The sequence below is a fragment of the Megalobrama amblycephala genome, linkage group LG17 (genome assembly GCF_018812025.1).
Source record: "Megalobrama amblycephala isolate DHTTF-2021 linkage group LG17, ASM1881202v1, whole genome shotgun sequence".
In the NCBI taxonomy this organism is placed as follows: Eukaryota; Metazoa; Chordata; class Actinopteri; order Cypriniformes; family Xenocyprididae; genus Megalobrama; species Megalobrama amblycephala.
In genome coordinates, this window is record NC_063060.1 from 30,920,611 (window position 1) to 30,942,259 (window position 21,649).

Consider the following 21,649-nt stretch of genomic DNA (forward strand, 5'->3'; position numbering starts at 1 on the left):
GGAATGAGAGGATAGAGTCTTAAGTCTCAAGTTCAAAGAATTGATTGATGGACATTTAAATAATTCTATATATTAAAACAAGCTGTATAAAATATTTATATTAAGTAGTTTATAAGAAAGCAGATTTTGAAAAAAGTAGACTTGGGAAATATCTGTTTCCCTGACCTGTGATGCCATTGATCTAATTTCACGTCTATTTCCACAGTGAGAACGGGACAATAACAGTGTCGGTTCATAAAAGGCTTTCAAGGCTTCAGAAACATCCTTTTCCTGAGAATTCCTTCCTTGTGGCTTGTAAGTTGTGTTTACAATCTTGTGCGCAGCTAATTTTGTATATAAATGATGAAATCCCAAAAGGGACTAATTTGTGATGTTTTGGAAAAGCTCATAGTTTTTATCAAGATCTGAATTAGGGGTCAGATAAGATTATTAAATGTTTTTGAAAGAAGTCTCTTATGCTCAACAAGGCTCCGTGTATTTTGATCAATAAAGTGAAAACTGTCATATTGTGAAATACTGTTACGATTTAAAATAACTGTTAAGTAAATGTGTTTTTTCCCTGTGATGGCAAAGCTGAACTGTCAGGAGCATTCACAGCAAAAAGATGACTTGAAGGTGAACATTTTTACTATTGTGTTAAAAGGCCTTTTACTTGCTAAAATGTGTGAACTATCAATTAGAGGGCATGTAGAAGATTGTGTACAGCAGGTTTTTCAGCAACATTCTGTCATTGTTGATGATTTATAGGCCTTAGAAATTCATGTACTGCACTCTTAGTTTACACTAGTGTGTTTTTTTTTTTTTTTTTAAAACAGCGTCTGGGTCTGCAGCGTTTTCAAAAGTCTCCGTTTTCGAGGTTCAAAAAACGCCAACATAGTGTAAACTACAGGTGTAACCGTAGCAAAAATTATGCTTTTTAAACGAAAACGCAGTAATGTAAATGGGGCCTTAGAAGAAAAAGTTCTATATAGGACCTTAAAGGGTCAGTTCACCCAAACCTGTAGGACTTTTGTTCATCTTCGGAACACAAATGAAGATATTTAATGAAATCTGAGAGGTTTCTGTCCCTCCACTGACAGACTATGCAACTACCACTTTGATTCTTCAAAAATGAAAAACTTTTAATAAAGAGATAATAAAACTAATCCATATGAATTGAGTGGTTTAGTTCAAATTGTTAGTCCAATTTAGGCCTTTATTCACATATAAACATTGATCAGCGAACATAAACAGAAGCTCAAGCGTTCGCACTACATTATTGCCATTTTCGACAATGTACCTTTGTAAAAGTGGGGATTTAGCACTTACTAGCATGAAGAACAAATAGCCTATAAACACAAGCTGTGCATAGAGATCGATATGAGACCCAAACTCTCTTCGATACAAAAACTCTTTGAGCTATGTTGATCATTTTTCCCCAAATATCCACACGATTGCAAATATGACATTGATTTTATATAACAATTCAACGAAAAAGGGTAATATTAAGTGATAAACATTTTTAAAGGGAGTATTGTCAGTGTTGTTTGCTCAATTTTGCAATAAAATAGTTCCAACGAAAGCCACAGAAGAACTGCAATACGGACGCAGCGGTGTTTCGTGAATGAATCTGCAGCTCTGAACGAATCGTGAGTAAATGATTCAACGACCCATTCATAAATGCAGCCCCTTGCTTCGTTACTGAATGAATGAATAAATGATAAATGATTAATATTTAAAAGTATGACTTTGTTTTTACCATCATTGCATATTTCTCTAATGAACCTTTTTTTTATTTAAAGCTGCAGTCCGCAACTTTTTTGGTGTTAAAAATGTACAAATATGATATAATGAGAATGTACAACATGAATCCATTTTCCAAACCGTGTTTTTGTCTTATCTTGAATCATTATGGTACACTTATAATAAGTGTTTATATTCGGACTATTTCAGACCCGACTGGTAGGGCCCGCCGCATAGTATCACAGAAACTGCGTGACTCGCCATAGACTTACAAAAGTAGCTCCGGCTAGAATGTTCCTCCGTAAGACTGCAGTTCTGTTTATTAACCGCTAGAGGGCCAAAATCGCGGACAGCAGCTTTGAAACATTATTTATTTTAAAGGTGCCATCGAATGTTTTTTTACAAGATGTAATATAAGTCTAAGGTGTCCCCTGAATGTGTCTGTGAAGTTTCAGCTCTAAATACCCCATAGATTTTTTTTAATTAATTTTTTTAACTGCCTTTTTTGGGGCATAATTAGAAAGCCCCTTTAAATCGCGTGCTCCCCATCCCCTCCCGAGCTCTCAACTCTATCATTGCATAAACAAAGTTCACACAGCTAATATAACCCTCAAAATGGATCTTTACAAAGTGTTCGTCATGCATACTGCATGCATGCATCGGATTATGTGAGTATAGTATTTATTTGGATGTTTACATTTGATTCTGAATGAGTTTGATAGTGCTCCGTGGCTAATGGCTAATGCTACACTGTTGGAGAGATTTATAAAGAATGAAGTTGTGTTTATGAATTATACCGACTGCAAGTGTTTAATAATGAAAATAACGACGGCTCTTGTCTCCGTGAATACAGTAAGAAACAATGGTAACGTTAACCACATTTAACAGTACATTAGCAACATGCTAATGAAACATTTAGAAAGACAGTTTACAAATATCACTAAAAATATCATGTTATCATGGATCATGTCAGTTATTATCGCTCCATCTGCCATTTTTCGCTATTGTCCTTGTTTGCTTACCTAGTCTGATGATTCAGCTGTGCACAGATCCAGACGTTAATACTGGCTGCCCTTGTGTAATGCCTCGATCGTGAGCTGGCATATGCAAATACTGGGGGCATACATATTAATGATCCCGACTGTTACGTAACAGTCGGTGTTATGTATGGAGTTTGAGACTCACTGTATGTCATTTCCATGTACTGAACTTTTGTTATTTAACTATGCCAAGATAAATTCAATTTTTAATTCTAGGGCACCTTTAAAAGGGTATTTATAAAGGTAAAAAAAAAAAAAAAAACACTGGAAAATCAGTTTAAGGGGGCAACTTTTGTCCCTTAATGGAAAAGGTGTGACTGCAGTCTAAGTATCTTTAATAAAGATATTAAATGCTTCAGGGGGTACGACACTCTATTCAGTTTGAGAACCACTGCTTTAAAGGTTTCTGTCAGGTGTTTCATTTATATAACCGTATAGGTGTTCCCATTATGGGATGATCTGATGGATTTAATTTTAATGAATTGATTTGGTTTTAATTCATTTTTTACTTTGATTAAATTTTATGAATTAAACAGCTAGTTAACACACTATCCCCCAGTTTCACAGACAAGGCTTAAGATAGTCCTAGATTAAAATGCTTGTTTGAGCTGTTTTAACTGAAAGCAACTTGCACTGACTTATCTTAAAATATGTCAGTGCCATTGTTTTGTCTCAAGATGCACGCCATTAATGTTTTTTTTTTCTAGTGTACGTTAATAAAAGCTACTTAAATATCCTAAGTGAACTAAGGCTTAATCCTGGTTTAGGCTAAGCCCTGTCTGTGAAACCGGGCCTACATCACTTAGAAGAAATTAAACATTAAAGTATTATGCAATCATTGAAGATATTTGCTCTGTATACAGAGCCTTTTTGGCATAAAAGGTTCTTTAACAATGAGTCTACCCACTGAACCTTTTTTCAAAGAAATGATAAAGTAAAATAAATATATGATAATAAAATATGATGCAGTAGACTTTAAAGGGTTAATGAGGGTTAAATGATCAACTGATTATACAATCTATACAGATCTCTTTGGGAAGGTATTTTCGCAAGCAGTTTCATTAAAAAAAGGGAACAGCACAATTAAACTTATTTTTGTCATGGAATGTTTTAAATAGGGCAGTTTAAAGGAAGAGGACAAATTCCACAAGCTCTGCTACACGCCCCTGTACACACGCAAAAGAAAACATCTGGATTGTGCAATTCTTATGTGAATGTGAATGTGAATGGATAACTATAAACTTTAAGATGATTCCAATTGTGTCCCCAAAACAGAAAAGAAAGGATCATTGACCAATGGGTTGTTGGCACCAGACCACAATTACTTTATATAAATAATGATACAACACCACAACAACAACAACTCATATTTAGCTCTTATTAAATTCTGTCATGATTTGTACCCTCATCAAACCTGTATCACTTTCTTCTGTGGAACATAAAATATCATTTGTATCTTGAGTTTTTTTTTTTCTTTTTTTCCCCTGTGCAATCAAAGTCAGTGGTCACCAAAACCTTAAGGGTTACCAATATTCTTTAAAATATATTTTTTGTGCTCCACAGAAAACAAGTTATACAGGTTTGGATCGTCATGAGGATGAATAAATGACGACAGTACTTTCATTTTTGGGTGAACAATCTCTGTCACTTTGAATGGAATCCACAAAAGAAAGAAGTTCAGAAGAACCAGAATAGAAGAATATTACAAATGCCTCCACAGTAGAGCAACTTGGCTTTAAGGTCACTTTTATTGTGTACAAAAAAGTGGTGCAACAGTGTGTAGTAATTTATCTAAAGATAAGCACTGAAAAGACGTCAGAGTAACAAGAGAAACAGGAAAAAGGAAAAAAGGCATCAGGAAACTGCCACTTGTTTACACTCCATGGGGAGATGATTTAACAAACACATGGTAGTAAACATGGCACACATTTTCTTTGAGGATGCACTTACACAGACACATGTTTGAAAAAAAACCCCAAGCCTTTAACAGTAAGCCTTTTAAAGTTCTGCTCTTCTGTTTGCACATGTCTAGGCAGGATTTTTTTTCCCCCAGAAAGCTCTCACCTGAGTAGGGTCCTGCTACCGTGTCTTGCTCCTCCTTGTCTTCTTCTTTCAGTATGTGTCCATCATAGTCCGGCTCTGATAATGGGGAGTCCTCCACCGGCAGCACTGTGAAGTTGGTGGGCATTTTCCCTTACACCATGTGCTCTGTTTTGTTTGGTTTCTTGAGTCTTTTTTCTCTCTGTCTCACCCCAAGTCTCCTGGGCTCGGCAGAGTTCGAAGTTCCTTGACTTCTTCACAACTGTTGTTCAGACGCGGCAGCCCATGTGATCTCTTTCCACCAAATAAGGAACATTACACAACTCCTCCCTCTGGGCAACGGGCCGTTCTGTCCTGCCACAGAGCTCTAAGCTGGTGCTTCCTGTTTTGTGTTAACTGGCCTTCTCATTGTACCTGTGAAGGCTGGGAGGGAGGGAGGTGATTGTTTGCCGTGTCAGAGTCATCTGAGACTGCATAAAGTGATGGGAACAAAAGGCTTAACACAGTGTGGCATTCCTCAACCCCTGCCCAGTTCCCTGCCCCACCCCCTCCTGATGTTCCTAGCTTCAAAGGAAACGTGCAACAATCACTCCATTCAGGAACCTTTAGGACTGGAGAGGAATTAATGCTGAAAATAACTTTTCCTGAAAAGACTTCCACTGAAACTTCCACTCCATGAACATTAGGTGGACACTGTCTCTGTCAATCAGTCAGATTCTCACAAAAGTATGTGTGCATTCATTTATTTAAAATATGCCTAGACAATGACTTGCTCTGTTTTCTGTTTCTAGGGTGTGTCCACCAACATACACTGACATGACTGATGGATACATGCTGACAACACATCCATCAGTCATGTGAGAGTGGCTGATAAGGGTCTTAACGGTGGTACTTTGCTGAATTCACAGGAAAAACCTGCATAGCAACTATTCAGCTGTGGTAAAGCCTACTGCTGTGACTACAAACTAAGTTTGCAATTAAGACTAAGACTGTTCTGTTCTGTGGGGTCCAGCACATGATCACAACTAAGGATAAATTCTCATAAATTGGAAAATATGGAGCATTTTGAAAGTATCATGTTGTTAGCAACAGACTATATAACTTTTTCAGAGAAAAAAGTTTTTTTTTTCATACTTGCATAGGCTGCCCTCTGTTGGTTGAAAGACTACAGTACCCTGCCTGTTTTTTTTTTCTGTCCCATGTGATTGACTCTGTGCCTTTAAACAGACCAGCAGATGGCAGCCTTGACAGTTTTTTGGGGCTCTTGTAGGAGTTTCCAACTCCAGCACAAAACTAGAGAACCTTTTTTATGAAGGTGAAATAAAACTGTATGGTAATATAATAAACATATAAACCACTATAATATGTGCTTTATTAAATAAACTTAAAATATAAACTGGAGTTTTTTTTTCTTTAATACACACAAATAACTGTGAAGTTCAATGGATAGTTCACCAAAAAAAAGATTCTGTCATCATTTACACCCCCTCAAGTTGTTCCAAACCTGTATGAATTTCTTTGTTCTGCTGAACACAAAGGAAGATATTTGGAAGAATGTCAGTAACCAAACAGATCCCCATTGACTACCATAGTAGGAAATAAACATAAAGATGATATAATATATTTGATTTTATATATATATTGGAACCAGTGTTTTAACTCTGCCATTGGGGATCCAAGGAGGAACTGCAGATTTAAAAAAAAAAAAAAAAAAAAAAAAAAAAAAATCTAAATGTACACATTTATATATGTGGATATTTAAAATGTGTAAACACATTATTGTCAATATTCTTGCTGACTGCTTAAAGTACATTGATTTTTACATTATTGTCTTCACTTATAAATTAAATGAACAAAGCAAATTATCAATACTACTATGAATATTCAAATATGCATATTGTTTATTAGCATATTAACAACAAAAATTAACCATATTTTTTGCTATTGTAAGCATTAAGTTATTGGGCTAGTGTAAAATATAGCATTTTAATAAGTTTAGGGTGGGCTGTCTGACAATCAGTTTAGAGGTTACTGGGCTTTTTTTTCTCTCCTATACTTTGAATTATTCTGATACACAGAAGACAATGATGTAGACCGAAAATTCAAAGACGAATGGACAAAAAAGTAACTATGCCTTTATTCTTTCTGTGTTAAACTGACGTGTCATTTGCTCAGAGACGGTACTGTTCACAAATGTAATGAAAATATTCGACCTTTTTAATTTTCTTCCGCGTTTCTCCCGCGTTCTTGGGAGTTTGACTACCATAGTAGGAAATAAAAATGCTATGGTAGTCAATGGGGGATGAGATCTGTTTGGTTACTGACATTCTTCCAAATATCTTCCTTTGTGTTCAGCAGAACAAAGAAATTCATACAGGTTTGGAACAATCTGAGGGTGAGTAAATGAAGGGCAGAATTTTCATTTGAGCTAACCCTTTCAGTCTGTGATTATCCTATATGGAATATTTTAAGCTGCACATTTACTCAAACACCTTGACCATTAACATGAACATAAACAAAAAAGAGAAAACGAAATCAAGTTGAATTGCTTATTTGAAAATTAACTTTAACCGCTTCATAACGTTTGTTTATCATTCTCTTTAATATTTTGATTTGGCAGTCAACCAATCATAAATCCAATAGTACGGCCTATGCAAATGTGACGATGACGCACCCATCATGAGTTAAATGGCAGTGCACTGGCATTAGATAATGTGCTGGCATTAGATCTCAGGAGCTTTTCCGAGGATATGTCACCAACCGTTAAAGCATTACATGTAAATGAAAATTAATGGCAGGTAAAATGGTACTGTTTGTAGCCTGCACTTTCACAGTTGAAAAAGTCTAAAGAAATGTCCGTGTAAAGCTGTGGAAAAGTGGGAGTGTATGGAAAAGGGGAGACAACAATCAATAAAAGACATACCTACTGTACAACACACTCATTATTTGGACAAATGAATATTAAAATATGACCACGAAGAAAAAATAGTTGAGGGCACACTGATGTAACCCTATATGACAACAAACTCCCAAGAACGAGGGAGAAATGCAGAAGAAAATTAAAAAGGTAGAATATTTTCATTTCATTTGTGAACAGTACCGTCTCTGAGCAAACGACACATGTCAGGTTAACACTGAAAGAATAAAGGCATAGTTACTTTTTTGTCCATTCTTCTTTGAATTTTCGGTCTACATCATTGTCTTCTGTGTATCAGAATAATTCAAAGTATAGGAGAAAAAAAAAAACCCAGTAACCTCCAACCTGATTGTCAGACAGCCCACCCTAAACCTATTAAAATGCTATATTTTACACTAGCCTAATAACTTAATGCTAACAATAGCAAAAAATATGGTTAATTTTTTTATTGTTAATATGCTAATAAACAATATGCATATTTGAATATGCATAGTAGTATTGATAATTTGCTTTGTGTTCATTTAATTTATAAGTGAAGATAATAATGTCAAAATCAATGTACTTTAAGCAGTCAGCAAGAATATTGACAATAATGTGTTTACAGGCTGCCTGTTGTGACTTTTAAAAGTTCACATTTTAAATATCCACATATATAAATTTGTACATTTAGATTTTTTATTTATTTATTTATTTATTTTTTTAAATCTGCAGTTCCTCGGATCCCCAAGGGCAGAGTTAAAACACTGGTTCCTATATATATATATATATATATATATATATATATATATATATATATATATATATCAAGTATATTATAGCATCTTTATGTTTAATTTATACATACTTAGCTTTAAAGGTCATTTGCAAATACATGAAAATCATCTGGAGGTTATCCAAATGCAGTACTAAAACATTTTCTTAGCTATTCTGCTACCAGTGTGAGTTATTATAGTTTGCTCTAAACCTGGTCTAACTTACAATCTTGATATGACACTCGAAATCGGATTTGTTCTTGCTGAACACTGGCATAGGCTACTGAGAGGTAACATCAGGATGAGTGAATCACGCGGTCCTCCACACCCTTGACTCCTTCCCCCTCCCCAACCATCCTCTCACTTGCCTCACCATATTCACTATCAATCTATACACTACTAGTCAATTTTATTTTAATCGCTCCCAAACAGAGAGACTTTTTCATAGCGTGTAGGAACAAGTGATTGAGAAACTGGGACAGAAAGTTGATTTGCATCCATTTGCAAAAAAAGGAAGCAGGTGACGTGAGGTAATTGGAGAGTCAGATGATTTACTGAGCGCGAGGATGCGCGCACTGACAGATTCAATGCGTAATTACTGTGAGACTTTCAAGAGCCGCGCGCTCGTGTTGCTTTTACGTCGATGAGGTGTATACGTAAAGCTTGTGTGCATGTGTCAGATCTGGCGATAGAGTCGATATATCGCTTTTATTTAAGATAAACATAAGCTGAGGCGGAACTTGCAGAACTTTTTTTGCTTAACTGAAGTAGGACATAATGCCTGTTCGACGGGGACACGTTGCGCCTCAAAACACCTTTCTGGACACCATCATTCGCAAATTCGAGGTTCAGAGTAAGTGAAGTAATGCTTATTTATTTATCAGTCAAATGTGCACTGAATAAAAATGAATTTAAATCTGTTTTGACGACTTGTTTTGATGATTTATTTGTCAGAATTAGTGTCAGAATAGCTGTACTGATAAAGGTGTAACACACTTCTTTATGGTTACCTGAACATGTGCTAATTAGGGAGTCAAGTCAAGGAAAACTTTATAGCAATCAATATGACCATATATATATATATATATATATATATATATATATATATATATATATATATATATATAATCTCTTGAGCATTCTTGCTGAAATATGAATATGTGAGGTTTTTTTTCAGTTTGGTTAACACTTTTGATCTTTCAGTCAAGTTAAAACAGACATAGTTTCATCCAGAATGGCAGCTTGTTTTTTGGATCTGTATTTATGAATCTCTCTCTCTTTATTTCTTGTACCTCAACAGACCGCAAATTCATCATCGCCAATGCTCGAGTTGAAAATTGTGCCATTATCTTCTGCAATGATGGCTTTTGCGGCATGTGCGGCTACACACGTGCAGAGGTCATGCAAAAGCCATGTACGTGCAGTTTTCTGTATGGACCGCATACTGGACGACCAGCGATGGCCCAGATGGCCAAAGCCTTACTGGGCTCTGAAGAACGGAAGGTGGAGATCTCACTGTACAGAAAAGATGGTAAGTTTCTGTGGGTTTCATTTTGTAGGCATCATTACAGTGACACTTAAAAATGCCAAAAAATGGCTTGAATATAGTAGGCCTTGTATGATAATATGACAACAGGCATTAGTTCCTTTGACCACAAGCTGATTTGAAAGCAAATTCATGCACTTGCATTCATTTGGTTTCATATTTTTGTCTATGAATTGCAACCTGCATTCAGAGTATTTCAATGCGTCCACTAATACTCATTCCCTGAACAATACATTATTTAATTTCTGCTGAATCCTTCTGTGACATTTGATGTGTCCCTTAGTAATAGATCTTTGAGTTAAGCATCCTTTATTGTGGATGCTCAACTGAAAGTGCTATTCTAATCATTTCTATTTCTGTCTTCTCCTATTTAAAGACAACATTTCTGGTTGATGTATTGATTTCCAGGACAGCTGGGAGTTACCTGAGAATAGGAGCAATAATCATAGAAGACATAATTGCAAAGGACATTTTCTCACTATCCAGATCAATTCCCAGTGCTATATGCTAGTAATCCAAATGGTTGCATAAGGGCATCACAACGTTGTGTCCTCTAGTGGTGCTCAGGACAGAGGACAATGCATACAGTGGGGATTTGAGTCTACAATACTAACAAGTTAGCAACATTACAACATCCATGAGCAACCAGAAATGCTTCTATATGACCATTTAGAGAATATGCTAAAATGTTAACAGAGCTGATAAACATACTCATAATACATAAGGTTTACGCAGCATGTCCCAGCACAGGGTATTTTTCCACTGATCTGGATGTTAGAAATACTTCTCAGTGTGACCCTGTGTAACCTAACCACCCTAAATTTCTCAGGTGTACTCAGGCTACATTTAGTCATTCCGAAATATGAGACCTCTCCTTTTTCTGACTTCCTTACATTGCCATCTAAATCTCGTTACAGTATGTTATTGTTAACAATAAGCTGTAGGATATGTGTACAATCATGTTTATGTTCAGACTTTTATGGGGGTCTGTGGGTACTGTCTATATAAACCTATATGTCAAATCAATCACCCTGCACCTACCAGGATTGTCATTGGACGGCATGTTCAGTATGCGTATTGGAATACAATAGCTATATAAATATAAACTATTGCTAGGGTTCAGATGCCATATTCGAAGGTTTAAGCGTGTTTCACGAAGGACGTGTAAAATGTATTATGAGAAATACAAATAGTTTCCAGGACAGATTGAGGTTGTTTATTGGTTACCATACAGTAACTCTATTGTACTAGGCTGCTTGCCATCATAAACTCATTAGTATTCATAGGTATTTGTACATTTACACATACATTGTTGAATTTTTGTATGTACGCTGAAACTAACAAAATGACGTATTGAGCATCCAAAGCGTAAAATATATTTGTATGCATAGCTGTGGATTAATTTATTTTTGAGCCCCTAAATCTACAACTACTGCTACAAAAAAAAAAGGTAAACGTAAAATATAATAATATATAGATACTTATTTAAAGTTACATCTCTGTCTTTTTGTCAGACAGATCTAACTAACTTCTTAAATGTGCCTTAGAACGCGTTTTCAAAAGATGTAATATAAGTCTAAGGTGTCCCCTGAATGTGTCTGTGAAGTTTCAACTCAAAATACCCCATAGATTTTTTTTAATTCGTTTTTTTTAACTGCCTATTTTGGGGCATCATTAAATATGCGCCGATTCCGACGCAGCCCCTTTAAATTTTCGTGCTCCCCGCCCCCGAGCTCGTGACTGCTTTAAACAGCATAAAGTTCACACAGCTAATATAACCCTCAAATTGGATCTTTACAAAGTGTTCATCATGCAGCATGTCTAATCGCGTAAGTACTGTATTTATTTGGATGTTTACATTTGATTCTGAATGAGTTTGAGGCTATGCTCCTTGGCTAACAGGCTAAAGCTAACATTACACACTGTTGGAGAGAATTATAAAGAATGACGATGTGTTTATGAATTATACAGACTGCAAGTGTTTAAAAATGAAAATAACGATGGCTCTTGTCTCCGTGAATACAGTAAGAAATGATGGTAATTTTACCCACATTTAACAGTACATTAGCAACATGCTAACGAAACATTTAGAAAGACAATTTACAAATATCATGTTATCATGGATCATGTCAGTTATTATCGCTCCATCTGCCATTTTTCGCTGTTGTCCTTGCTTGCTTACCTAGTCTGATGATTCAGCTGTGCACAGATCCAGACGTTAATACTGCCTGCCCTTGTCTAGTGCCTTGAACATGGGCTGGCATATGCAAATATTGGGAGCGTACATATTAATGATCCCGAATGTTACGTAACAGTCGGTGTTATGCTGAGATTCGCCTGTTCTTTTAAACAAATCAAATTTACATAAGAAGGAGGAAACAATGGTGTTTGAGACTCACTGTATGTCATTTCCATGTACTGAACTCTTGTTATTCAACTATGCCAAGGTAAATTCAATTTTCCATTCTACGGCACCTTTAATTGGCATAGGACTCCTGAAGACCTGGAATATAATTTTATTATTATACACTGCACATGTCCTTTTTTTTTGCCACAGCTGTCTCATAGCAAACAAAATAAATAATTTTATTTTTAAGTAATGATTAAATATTGTCAGAATTTTCATTATAGTTTAGACTCAAAATACGACTAGCGTGTAAAGTGATGGAATTTTTAAATACGACACTTGACCAGAAACACAGACCAGAATGAAACATCAGAATGTGATGGCACTGAACATATTTAATTAATTTCATTGATGAAAGTAAAATCAACATATCCAAGAAATAAATATTCCATAAATTTAAAAAGATTTGTAAACATTTGTATGTAAGGTGTTCATACAAAAAATGCTTACGTTTTAGATGCTGTCAGTGCATTAATAATGGTAGAAGCAAACTTTACATACAAATACATATGATTACTGATGTAATCACGTTGAAAGGGATGCGGTTTTGTGTGCGAGTTCCAAAACAACCTTAAAAATCAGCAGAAGGACTTTGCACTAAGGTTTTTTAGTTATTCTAAAGCATAAATACAAGAAGATGTGGACGTGTTATGAATGTGTAGATGGCTATAGTCCAGAGGATCATTTATTACTGAAAACTAATGTGAGGTAATGAAGGTGTCATGGTCAGTAATAACGTCCTACAGTCTAGAGAGGACTACTGGAAGTTTCTACACAAATGACCTGCTGGAAGGACACATGAAAAGCTCCTCCGAGGGAACTTTGAAGGATAATGATGCTTCAGCAAAATTCTGCAATACACATAACGGCCATGGAGAAAGATTCAAAACCTTCTAGGGATGTACAAAAATCTATTTCTGATTAGAAAACTGGTATAATCAGCATAAATTTTGTTTCATGAACCTTAAGAAATACTGCCTTCTAATTATTTTAGCCAGTGCACAAATGCCCATTTTCCCATAAAGGCACAAAAAAGATCCTTGCTTCTGAAGACAGTCCTTGAGAAGGACGTTAAAAGCGCGAACATGGAACTAATGGTGGTTGCACCAGTAATCCTCCAACACAAAAGAGCAATTCCAAAGTCGACTCAATTAGTGAATGCTCATCTCTTTGTTGGTCCTCTGAGGTTTAACTATGAGGAAATGGTATAAAGCATAGCAGATTATCACTTAATGATGACCCCTGGGGCAGTTTGTGCTCTTGGAGTAAATGATCTGGGGACGACTTTTAATAGGAACTCCCCATTTCAAACTTCACTTACATTTTTTTTCTTTACCTTAATGAGATAACAGAACCTCATTAGTTTGAGCTTTATATTTGATAAAAAAATAATGGTATTATTCTTTTCCCTTTTAGAAATATTTCACCAAAATGAAAATTTTGTCATTTATTTGTTTATTAGTTATTTTTAGAATAACCAAGCTGCTTTTTCTTAATACAATAAAACCGAATGGTGAGCACGAATGTCAAGGAAAGGCAAAATGTCCAACTGTTCCTCACAATAACAAACAAACAAACAAACAAACAAAAAAATGATTGTATGACCTCGGAACATTCTGAAATATAGTGCTGTGTATTTTTTTTGATGATGCTTTTTGTCATTTTTGGAGCCTGTCAGGCTATGTTCACACTGTCAGTCCCAATCCGATTATTTATCTATCGCAAATGTTCAGATTAGATTTGTGTGTCCCATGGCACTCTTCGTTTTCTGGAATATCTGCATTGGTTTTTATGGCAATGACATTGCATTGGTAGGCATATGTCAAAAATGACAACAACAACAGAAGCGTTGGAGGGGTTTGCAATACAGATGTCTTATTTACAACATGGTAATGTGTAGCTTCTGCTCTGGAGTGAATTAAAAAAAAAAAAATTTTAATCGATTTTTTGCATATCCAGGTTTTATCCAGATGGGTTTTTAAAAAAGTCTGGACAGCAAAAAAACAAAACAACAACAACAACATGGAATCGAATTTTTACAGATTTACGTCTCAGTCTGGACACTCTGGCTGCTCAAATCGGATTTCAAACTGTCTTTTGCATCACTCTTAATGAGCGAACAATAATGTCAAAACGATAATGTCAAAACTGTTGACTGAAATGCCGAATGTATTAATATGGTGTTCAAATGGTATGTCCAAAGATTTCTGCAAAGGTTTTTGCTGTGTGACGGAGGAGTTCTGCACCTCGCCAGGGTGCTTATTTGGAGAGCGAGATGATGCACCTCCATTTTTCCTGCATCTGTTTTGAAAGCCTCGTCACAAATGTGGGTAACGCCTACATTGTTACCAAAGCAACTCATGCAGACAGGTTGGTTGTGTCTGGACACAAAAATCTTATTTGATCACTTGCAATTAATAGCGCAGACAGTCTGCCTGAAAAGATCTGATTTGAGTAAAAATTCAGTTTGCCTGAAGTCTGAACATAGCTATAAATCAAGCAAAATCCGATTAGAGTGGTTAGACTGAAATGGATTTCCAGAAATCCAACATGAATAGGATTTCAAACCACATATGTATTTTGCTCAAAATTTCTAAAAATTGCATTTCATGTAATTTTTTTGTTGTTGTTGCCATTGACACTTTCTAAATATGATCAGATATGCACAAAATTCTGATTTGGACTGACAGTTTGAACGAGGCTTCAGTCTCTGGTCCCCATTCACTTTCATCGAACTTAAGTAAAGGGCCTTTCACACTGAGCACAATCAAGCGATGCGAATGTATGATGCAATGATGCTCTTGAATCGAAACAATAGATCACTATGGAGCTATTCACACCGGCCGTGATCATTTGCGGCGTGACAAAGCGAGATTTTTTTTTCAAAAACATTTAATGATGACAGAACTTTCTTTTTTTAGGCGAAACATCACTTTATAAAAGATAAAGGCCTGGTTTCACAGACCAGGCTTACCTGTAGATTAAGCCAGGATTAGGCCTTAGTTCAATTAAGACATTTAAGTAGATTTTATAAACGTGCCTTAGAAATGGTGTGCATCTTGAGACAAAACAATGGCACTGACGCTGAAGTTGCTTTCAATTCAAACTGCTCAAACGTTAGGGCTGTAACGATATGCGATATGAAACCGAAATCGCGATACGCAGGTCCACGAAGGCAGAATCGCAACACACCCCTTCCAACTCCCAGAGTTATCCTTCCTGTCCAGATCCAATGCTACCACATTTTTAAATTACTATAAGTATTAGGGGTGTAACGATTTATCGTAGATGGTGTGTCTCAATCAACTCTCTAGTTCAGTAAGTGTTTCGGGCACACATTGAATCTTGCAAGCAGGTTTAAACGTTTCTCATGTCAGTCTCTTGCATGGTCGCGTAAGAAAAGTCGTGGCTTTCTTTCACCGCAGTGAAAAAGCAAAAGACGCAGAAAAGCAAAAGACGCTTGCGATGCTTTGCTTTAAGTTAGGGGCCGTTCACATATTGCGTCTTTTCCACGTGCAAGTCAGTTATTATTTTCAAATGTAGCCGGGCGGCAGGCGCGCTCATAATGGGATCAACGCGGTCGCGACGCGCATGCAATTCTCAACTTCTCAGAATGCCGCAAGCGCACCGCAGGTCGTGTGACAAGAATCAACCGATCAGCTATGGCCTTTCCGTAACAAAACATCAAAAGCTCAGCCGAACAGCTGATCATAGCTGTACATGGTGGTTTTTATATCTTATCTCCATCAATATATCTCGTAGTAAAACTAATGCAAGGGCTAGAAATCATTTATCCTTTGCAGAAACATCCTGATCCTCTTGGAGAGCTCAGTTCATGGTTGCATAGCAACGACCGACGCCACGGGAGCGCAAGCGTTTTGGAAAGAAGGAGAAGCGGTGTGGCCGCGCCTTCCACGCGTTTTTAGACGCGATATGTGAACGGCCCCTATTCATAATTCTAAGTTCATGTTAAATTTAAAAAAAAATTTCAGTGACAGACAGCCCTATTCAACTGTTAATTTGAATACAGAAGGTTTTTATTAAAATTTTATATTTATTTATTTTATTGAAATGTGATCTTGTATGTACAACAAGGAAAATTATTGAAATTTGTTCATGTTTTTTTAATAAATCTTGTTTGAATTTCAGTTTCATTTTGTTCAAAATATCGTGATACGTATCGTATCGTGAACTCTGTATCGAGATACGTACCGTATCGTGACCTGAGCGTATCGTTACACCCCTATCAAACGTGCATTTTAGTCTGGGACTAAGCTTAAGCTTTGTCTGTGAAACCAGGGGGAAATAATCTAAATATTATAACATGAGCAGTAACAACAGCATTTATTATAACAATGCAGAACTGCTGAATAATCAGACATTCTCAAACATGACCCAATTATAAGCGTAACAAGGAGAGGTCCAATGGAAAACCTCCAATCAACGCATAAGACAGAGGACGACCCTGCTCATCAGTCTTCATATTCTGGTAATGGCCTCCTCTGCTATAATTAGACAGAGTAATGACTGAAACCATCTCTAGGAGTTAATTATTTAAATGTCCGTTCTTCATCCCTGAACTCTCATAGGAGAGTCTATCAGAAAGCCTTCCTCAGCATTCAGCTGAGTTTGAAGTTTCCTGCTTTTAAGATACTGATAGACCTTATTATCTTATTTATTTGTATGTTGTTAACCTGATTTTGCAGTGGATATAACCATATTATCGAAGTTAGAGTCAAACTTGCTGAATGCTTTATAAGTGAAAATGATCAAAAATATGGAACTGTTAATAGATCATCTCCTAATATCATCCTGTAGTTTAATTCTGTTTTATATTGTGTATTTATTTTTTTTGTATTGCAGAGCATTGTATTTAAAGCTCTTGTTTGTCCATTGATTTATTGACTAAGTTGCGTTTTGACGTGGTTTAAAATTTGTTTCACTTATCAAATTTCAAGGTATTTTCAAAGCTGACAGTGTAACATGAACTCTGGCAGGCTTGTAGTTGCTGTTTTTCTGAGAGGAGTCATGAATACAGCAGCAGTTCAGCTCAAACCTTAGGCTATTATCTAAATTTGCATGCAATTTGTTTTATTATGATATTCAAATCTTACGAGTAAATCGAGAGGATAAGGAAGCACAAGGACATATACTGGCGATACAGAGCTACCTGCTACATCTCACTTTCTTTATGTTATTGCAGCTGGTATTCCAAAGAATAAATACTTGCCCAGCATTTAAAACAATAAATATGCATGAAATCTATTACTGTTAGAGTTTTGCAAATTTCTGCAGAATTTATATGCAACTCATTCATGAAGTTACATACATCCCTTTGCCAATTATTATTTGTTTATTAAGTATTCTAGCCAGTTTGATGCTTTCGGCATATATGCGACATAGATGTAATGTGTACAAATAAAGAGAGAATATATTTTTGCTTTCTTGGTGACACAGCAAGTAAAAGTGGCCTAATGGATATTGAAGTAATGATTCATTGACCTGGAACCTGCAGTTCAGCAAGCGTGTCATATGTTGGTTCACTAGAGGCTCTGACAGATTCAGTAAGTTCATTCAATGGATTTGTCAGACTGATTTAAACTGATAATTCTAATAAAAAACTAATAATTTCTGAGAGTCTTAGGCTATGTTCAGACTGTCAGTCCAAATCCGTTTTTTGTGCATATCCGATTGAAATTTGATCAGATTTAGCAAGTGTGGCGAAAAAAAAAAAAAAATCACATGAAATGCGAAATCTGATGAAATGAAACATGAAATTTTTTACAAATATGTGTTGAGTTACATTCATGTGTGGTTTGAAATCCTATTCAAATCATATTCCTGGAAATCTGTTTCCAGTCATAATCCAGTCTGACTGCTCTGATTGGATTTCGCGTGGTTTATGTGACTTTCTCATGCCACGTAAAACATAAATGTCACGTTTTTATAGGACACATTCTGAAAGTTATTTCAAAAACAAGGTTGTTGTTGCAAAGTGCCGGAGGAGCAAAAGATGACAATATAACTGAGAAATGAAAGGCCATGTTAAATGGCTAAAATAACGGCTACACATTGTCATATTGTAAATAAGACAAAATTTGTATTGCAAACCCCTCCATGTTGTGGTTGTTGTTGTTGTTTTTAGCGTATATCCACCAATGCTACATCATTGCTATAGAAATCAATGCATATATTCTGGAAAACAAAAGAGCAGCATGTGACACACAAATCGGATCTGAACGGATCAGTAATTTTAGATCAGATTCCAATCGGATTGACAAATAATCAGATTTGGATAAACAGTGTGAATGCAGCCTTATGCCCGGTACACATTGTACAATTTTGGCCAGTCCCAGTCAAAAGATGACCGATCGTGCCGATTTCTGTGGTCGTGGCTCCTAAACGGTGGTTCTACATCATAGACTACATCAAAGACAGCCGTTGTCACAGTCTTGCAACCAAAGATAGCCTGTGATAATTTTCTGACACTATCAGAAATTTAGCATGATTATCTCAAAGTGTGTTTGCTGCTATGATCTACGTCTACTTACTAGCCATTGAAAATGAAATGGAATATTGGTCAATGCGACATGGCGCTAAAACTTAAAACTACTTACTTCAAGCTCCATTTGCAAAATTGGCATGCCAAGTTGGCCTCCTCTTCCTAGCCATGACCGTGTCCATATTCTCCTCTTTTGCTTCCTCCTCTGTTTTCAGCGCACATAAAAACCACAATTGCCAAAGTGCGATTCATCTTGCTCTATTTGCTTAAAAGTGCCCTAGAATTAAATATTGAATTTATATTGGCATAGTTGAATAACAAGAGTTCAGTACATGGAAAAGACATACACTGAGTTTCAAACTCCATTGTTTCCTCCTTTTTATATAAATCTCATTTGTTTAAAAGACCTCCGAGGAACAGGCGAATCTCAACATAACACCGACTGTTACGTAACAGTCGGGGTGTACGCCCCCAATATTTGCATATGCCAGCCCATGATCAAGCCATTAGACAAGGGCAGAACGTCTGGATCTGTGCACAGCTGAATCATCAGACTAGGTAAGCAAGCAAGAACAATAGCGAAAAATGGCAGATGGAGCAATAATAACTGACATGATCCATGATAACATGATATTTTTAGTGATATTTGTGAATTGTCTTTCTAAATGTTTCGTTAGCATGTTGCTAATGTACTGTTAAATGTGGTTAAAGTTACCATTGTTTCTTACTGTATTCACGGAGACAAGAGCCGTCACTATTTTCATTATTAAACACTTGCAGTCTGTATAATTCATAAACACAACTTCATTCTTTATAAATCTCTTCAACAGTGTGTAATGTTAGCTTTAGCCACGCAGCATAGCCTCAAACTCATTCAGAATCAAAAGTAATACATTAAATAAATACTATACTTACATGATCCGATGTATGCAAGCAGCATGCATGACGAACATCTTGTAAAGATACATTTTGAGGGTTATATTAGCTGTGTAAGCTGTGCGGGAGCACGAGAATTAAAGGGGCCGCAACCTATATATCGGTGCATAGTTAATGATGCCCCAAAATAGGCAGTTAAAAAATGAATTCAAAAAAATCTATGGGGTATTTTGAGCTGAAACTTCACAGACACATTCAGGGGACACCTTAGACTTATATTACATCTTTTAAAAAGAAGTTCTAGGGCACCTTTAACACTAGCGCATGCTGACAATGTTTTATTCCTCTATACTAACTTGTGTCATAGCCTTCAATTCAATATAGGTGCCATTATCGTACAATCTACATACATGTCATACCCAAGTTTATTAGATCCATGTCGTACAGTGTGATTTGTAATAATCTTATAGGATTGCTAAAATCGCATAGTCTGTAGCAGATATTAGTGTTCTCTTTTCAGCCCATATAGGCCTTTACATGGAATGTAAAACACTGGGGGAAAAAAACATCATATTTTACATGAGGGCACTAAGTGCCTTGTTAATCTGCAAATGAGAAACCTAAGTGATAGACCAAGGCCACAAAAAGCATTTTAAACCAGTTAGTCTTCTCTCTACAACCACCACTTCCTAGAAAACACCCTGTGGTTTTGTCATTGTGGTGGCTGGATTTTCAGGAATACCTAGCTGAAAGCACATGATGAAAACGATACAGTGCATCTTAACCTGCATCCTCATGACAGACAAGAGGATGTGGTGGAGAGGAAGAGACAGATGAGGGTGTGTGTCAGGCTTTAGAGCCTCTAAATCCCATTATTAATTTCAGTTTTCCATGGTGCTTATGTTCTTATGAAAACAATACAATTTCCTCTGGTGGCATTAACCTCCCTCGTCCTAATAGCCGCCTCTGTCCTTGGTACTGAAAAAGTCAAAATCCGATTTAGTTTGTAAGGTTTGCAAATGAAAGCTTGCCTTTTTTTCATGGATGTAAACAGACATACCTTGACATTTGCAAATTAGAGCACGAGTTTCTCTTGAGAATGTGTGTGGGCATCTCTTAAAAGGCTTGCATTTGCAAATTAGACCCATTGACCAGGTCACACCCTTTTGTTTTTCACTAGCAATGTTATATCTTGAGATATTTCCATATAAAATGCATTTATGGAGCGCTTAGCCTGTCTAATAACACATCAGCATTTGTGCTCACCTGTATTGGTCTGGTATATTATATCCCTGTGAAGATTATGACGCAGAAAATGCCAGTGTTAAGCAGCAGATGGTTATGCTCTCCGTGACTGTGTTTTACTGTAGCAGATGCTACTGGTATGAATGAAATTATTTACAGAGGAATAGAGAAGTGTGTTTTTCTCTTTAATCCCTGAGAGATGGCACCGTGTTCCCGGTTCTATTGTCGTCCTGTCTGCCCTTGAGTTCATCTCTGTTGTGAACCACTCCTGGCCATCAATGCTGGCCCATCAGACTGGCACAGAGAGGGGCTGATTGGTTTGGCAGTGTGAGAGAGCAGGGACCACAGTGCCAATGTGGGATGGCTATCAGTTGCCACAGTGAACAGTCAGGGCTCAGGACATCTGCCAAGCTAGTTATCACAGACCTTAACACAGACCTTCTATTTACTTATCGATTGTAATAGCTTTTGAGGTGGACAGGTTGTGAAAAATAATAAATCCACTTAAATACTTAAGTCTGAATCAGCTGTGTTTAGAATGTGACAGGATCTATTGTTGTGTGCTGCCCTCTAGTGGTGACAGAAACCTTTGAAGACTTTTT

General features: G+C 36.5%; 2 protein-coding genes and 1 long non-coding RNA gene across 7 annotated transcripts in view; 2 read left to right on the forward strand and 1 right to left on the reverse strand.

Annotated features, from left to right (window-relative positions):
- The window catches only part of slc12a7a (solute carrier family 12 member 7a), a 31,002-nt gene extending 25,909 nt beyond the window's left edge, over window positions 1-5,093 (reverse strand). For all 4 annotated transcript variants that reach the window (XM_048162980.1, XM_048162979.1, XM_048162977.1 and 1 more), the window contains exon 1: window positions 4,827-5,093. In XM_048162980.1, coding sequence (XP_048018937.1) covers window positions 4,827-4,950 — 124 coding nt within the window. In that variant the 5' untranslated portion in view covers window positions 4,951-5,093. The remainder of the gene's footprint in view (window positions 1-4,826) is intronic.
- A 219-nt stretch (window positions 5,094-5,312) lies between these two features.
- LOC125250413 lies at window positions 5,313-6,198 on the forward strand. Its single transcript, XR_007180791.1, has 2 exons — window positions 5,313-5,488; window positions 5,594-6,198. It is a non-coding gene; the product is annotated as an uncharacterized LOC125250413 (long non-coding RNA).
- A 2,442-nt stretch (window positions 6,199-8,640) lies between these two features.
- Window positions 8,641-21,649, forward strand: part of kcnh2a (potassium voltage-gated channel, subfamily H (eag-related), member 2a) — a 50,148-nt gene continuing 37,139 nt past the window's right edge. Inside the window, exons 1-2 of one of the 2 annotated variants that reach the window (XM_048164314.1) lie at window positions 8,641-9,324; window positions 9,772-10,002. In XM_048164314.1, the coding sequence (XP_048020271.1) occupies window positions 9,249-9,324; window positions 9,772-10,002 (307 nt within the window). In that variant the 5' untranslated portion in view covers window positions 8,641-9,248. The remainder of the gene's footprint in view (window positions 9,325-9,771; window positions 10,003-21,649) is intronic. The other variant, XM_048164315.1, reaches the window with a different exon arrangement.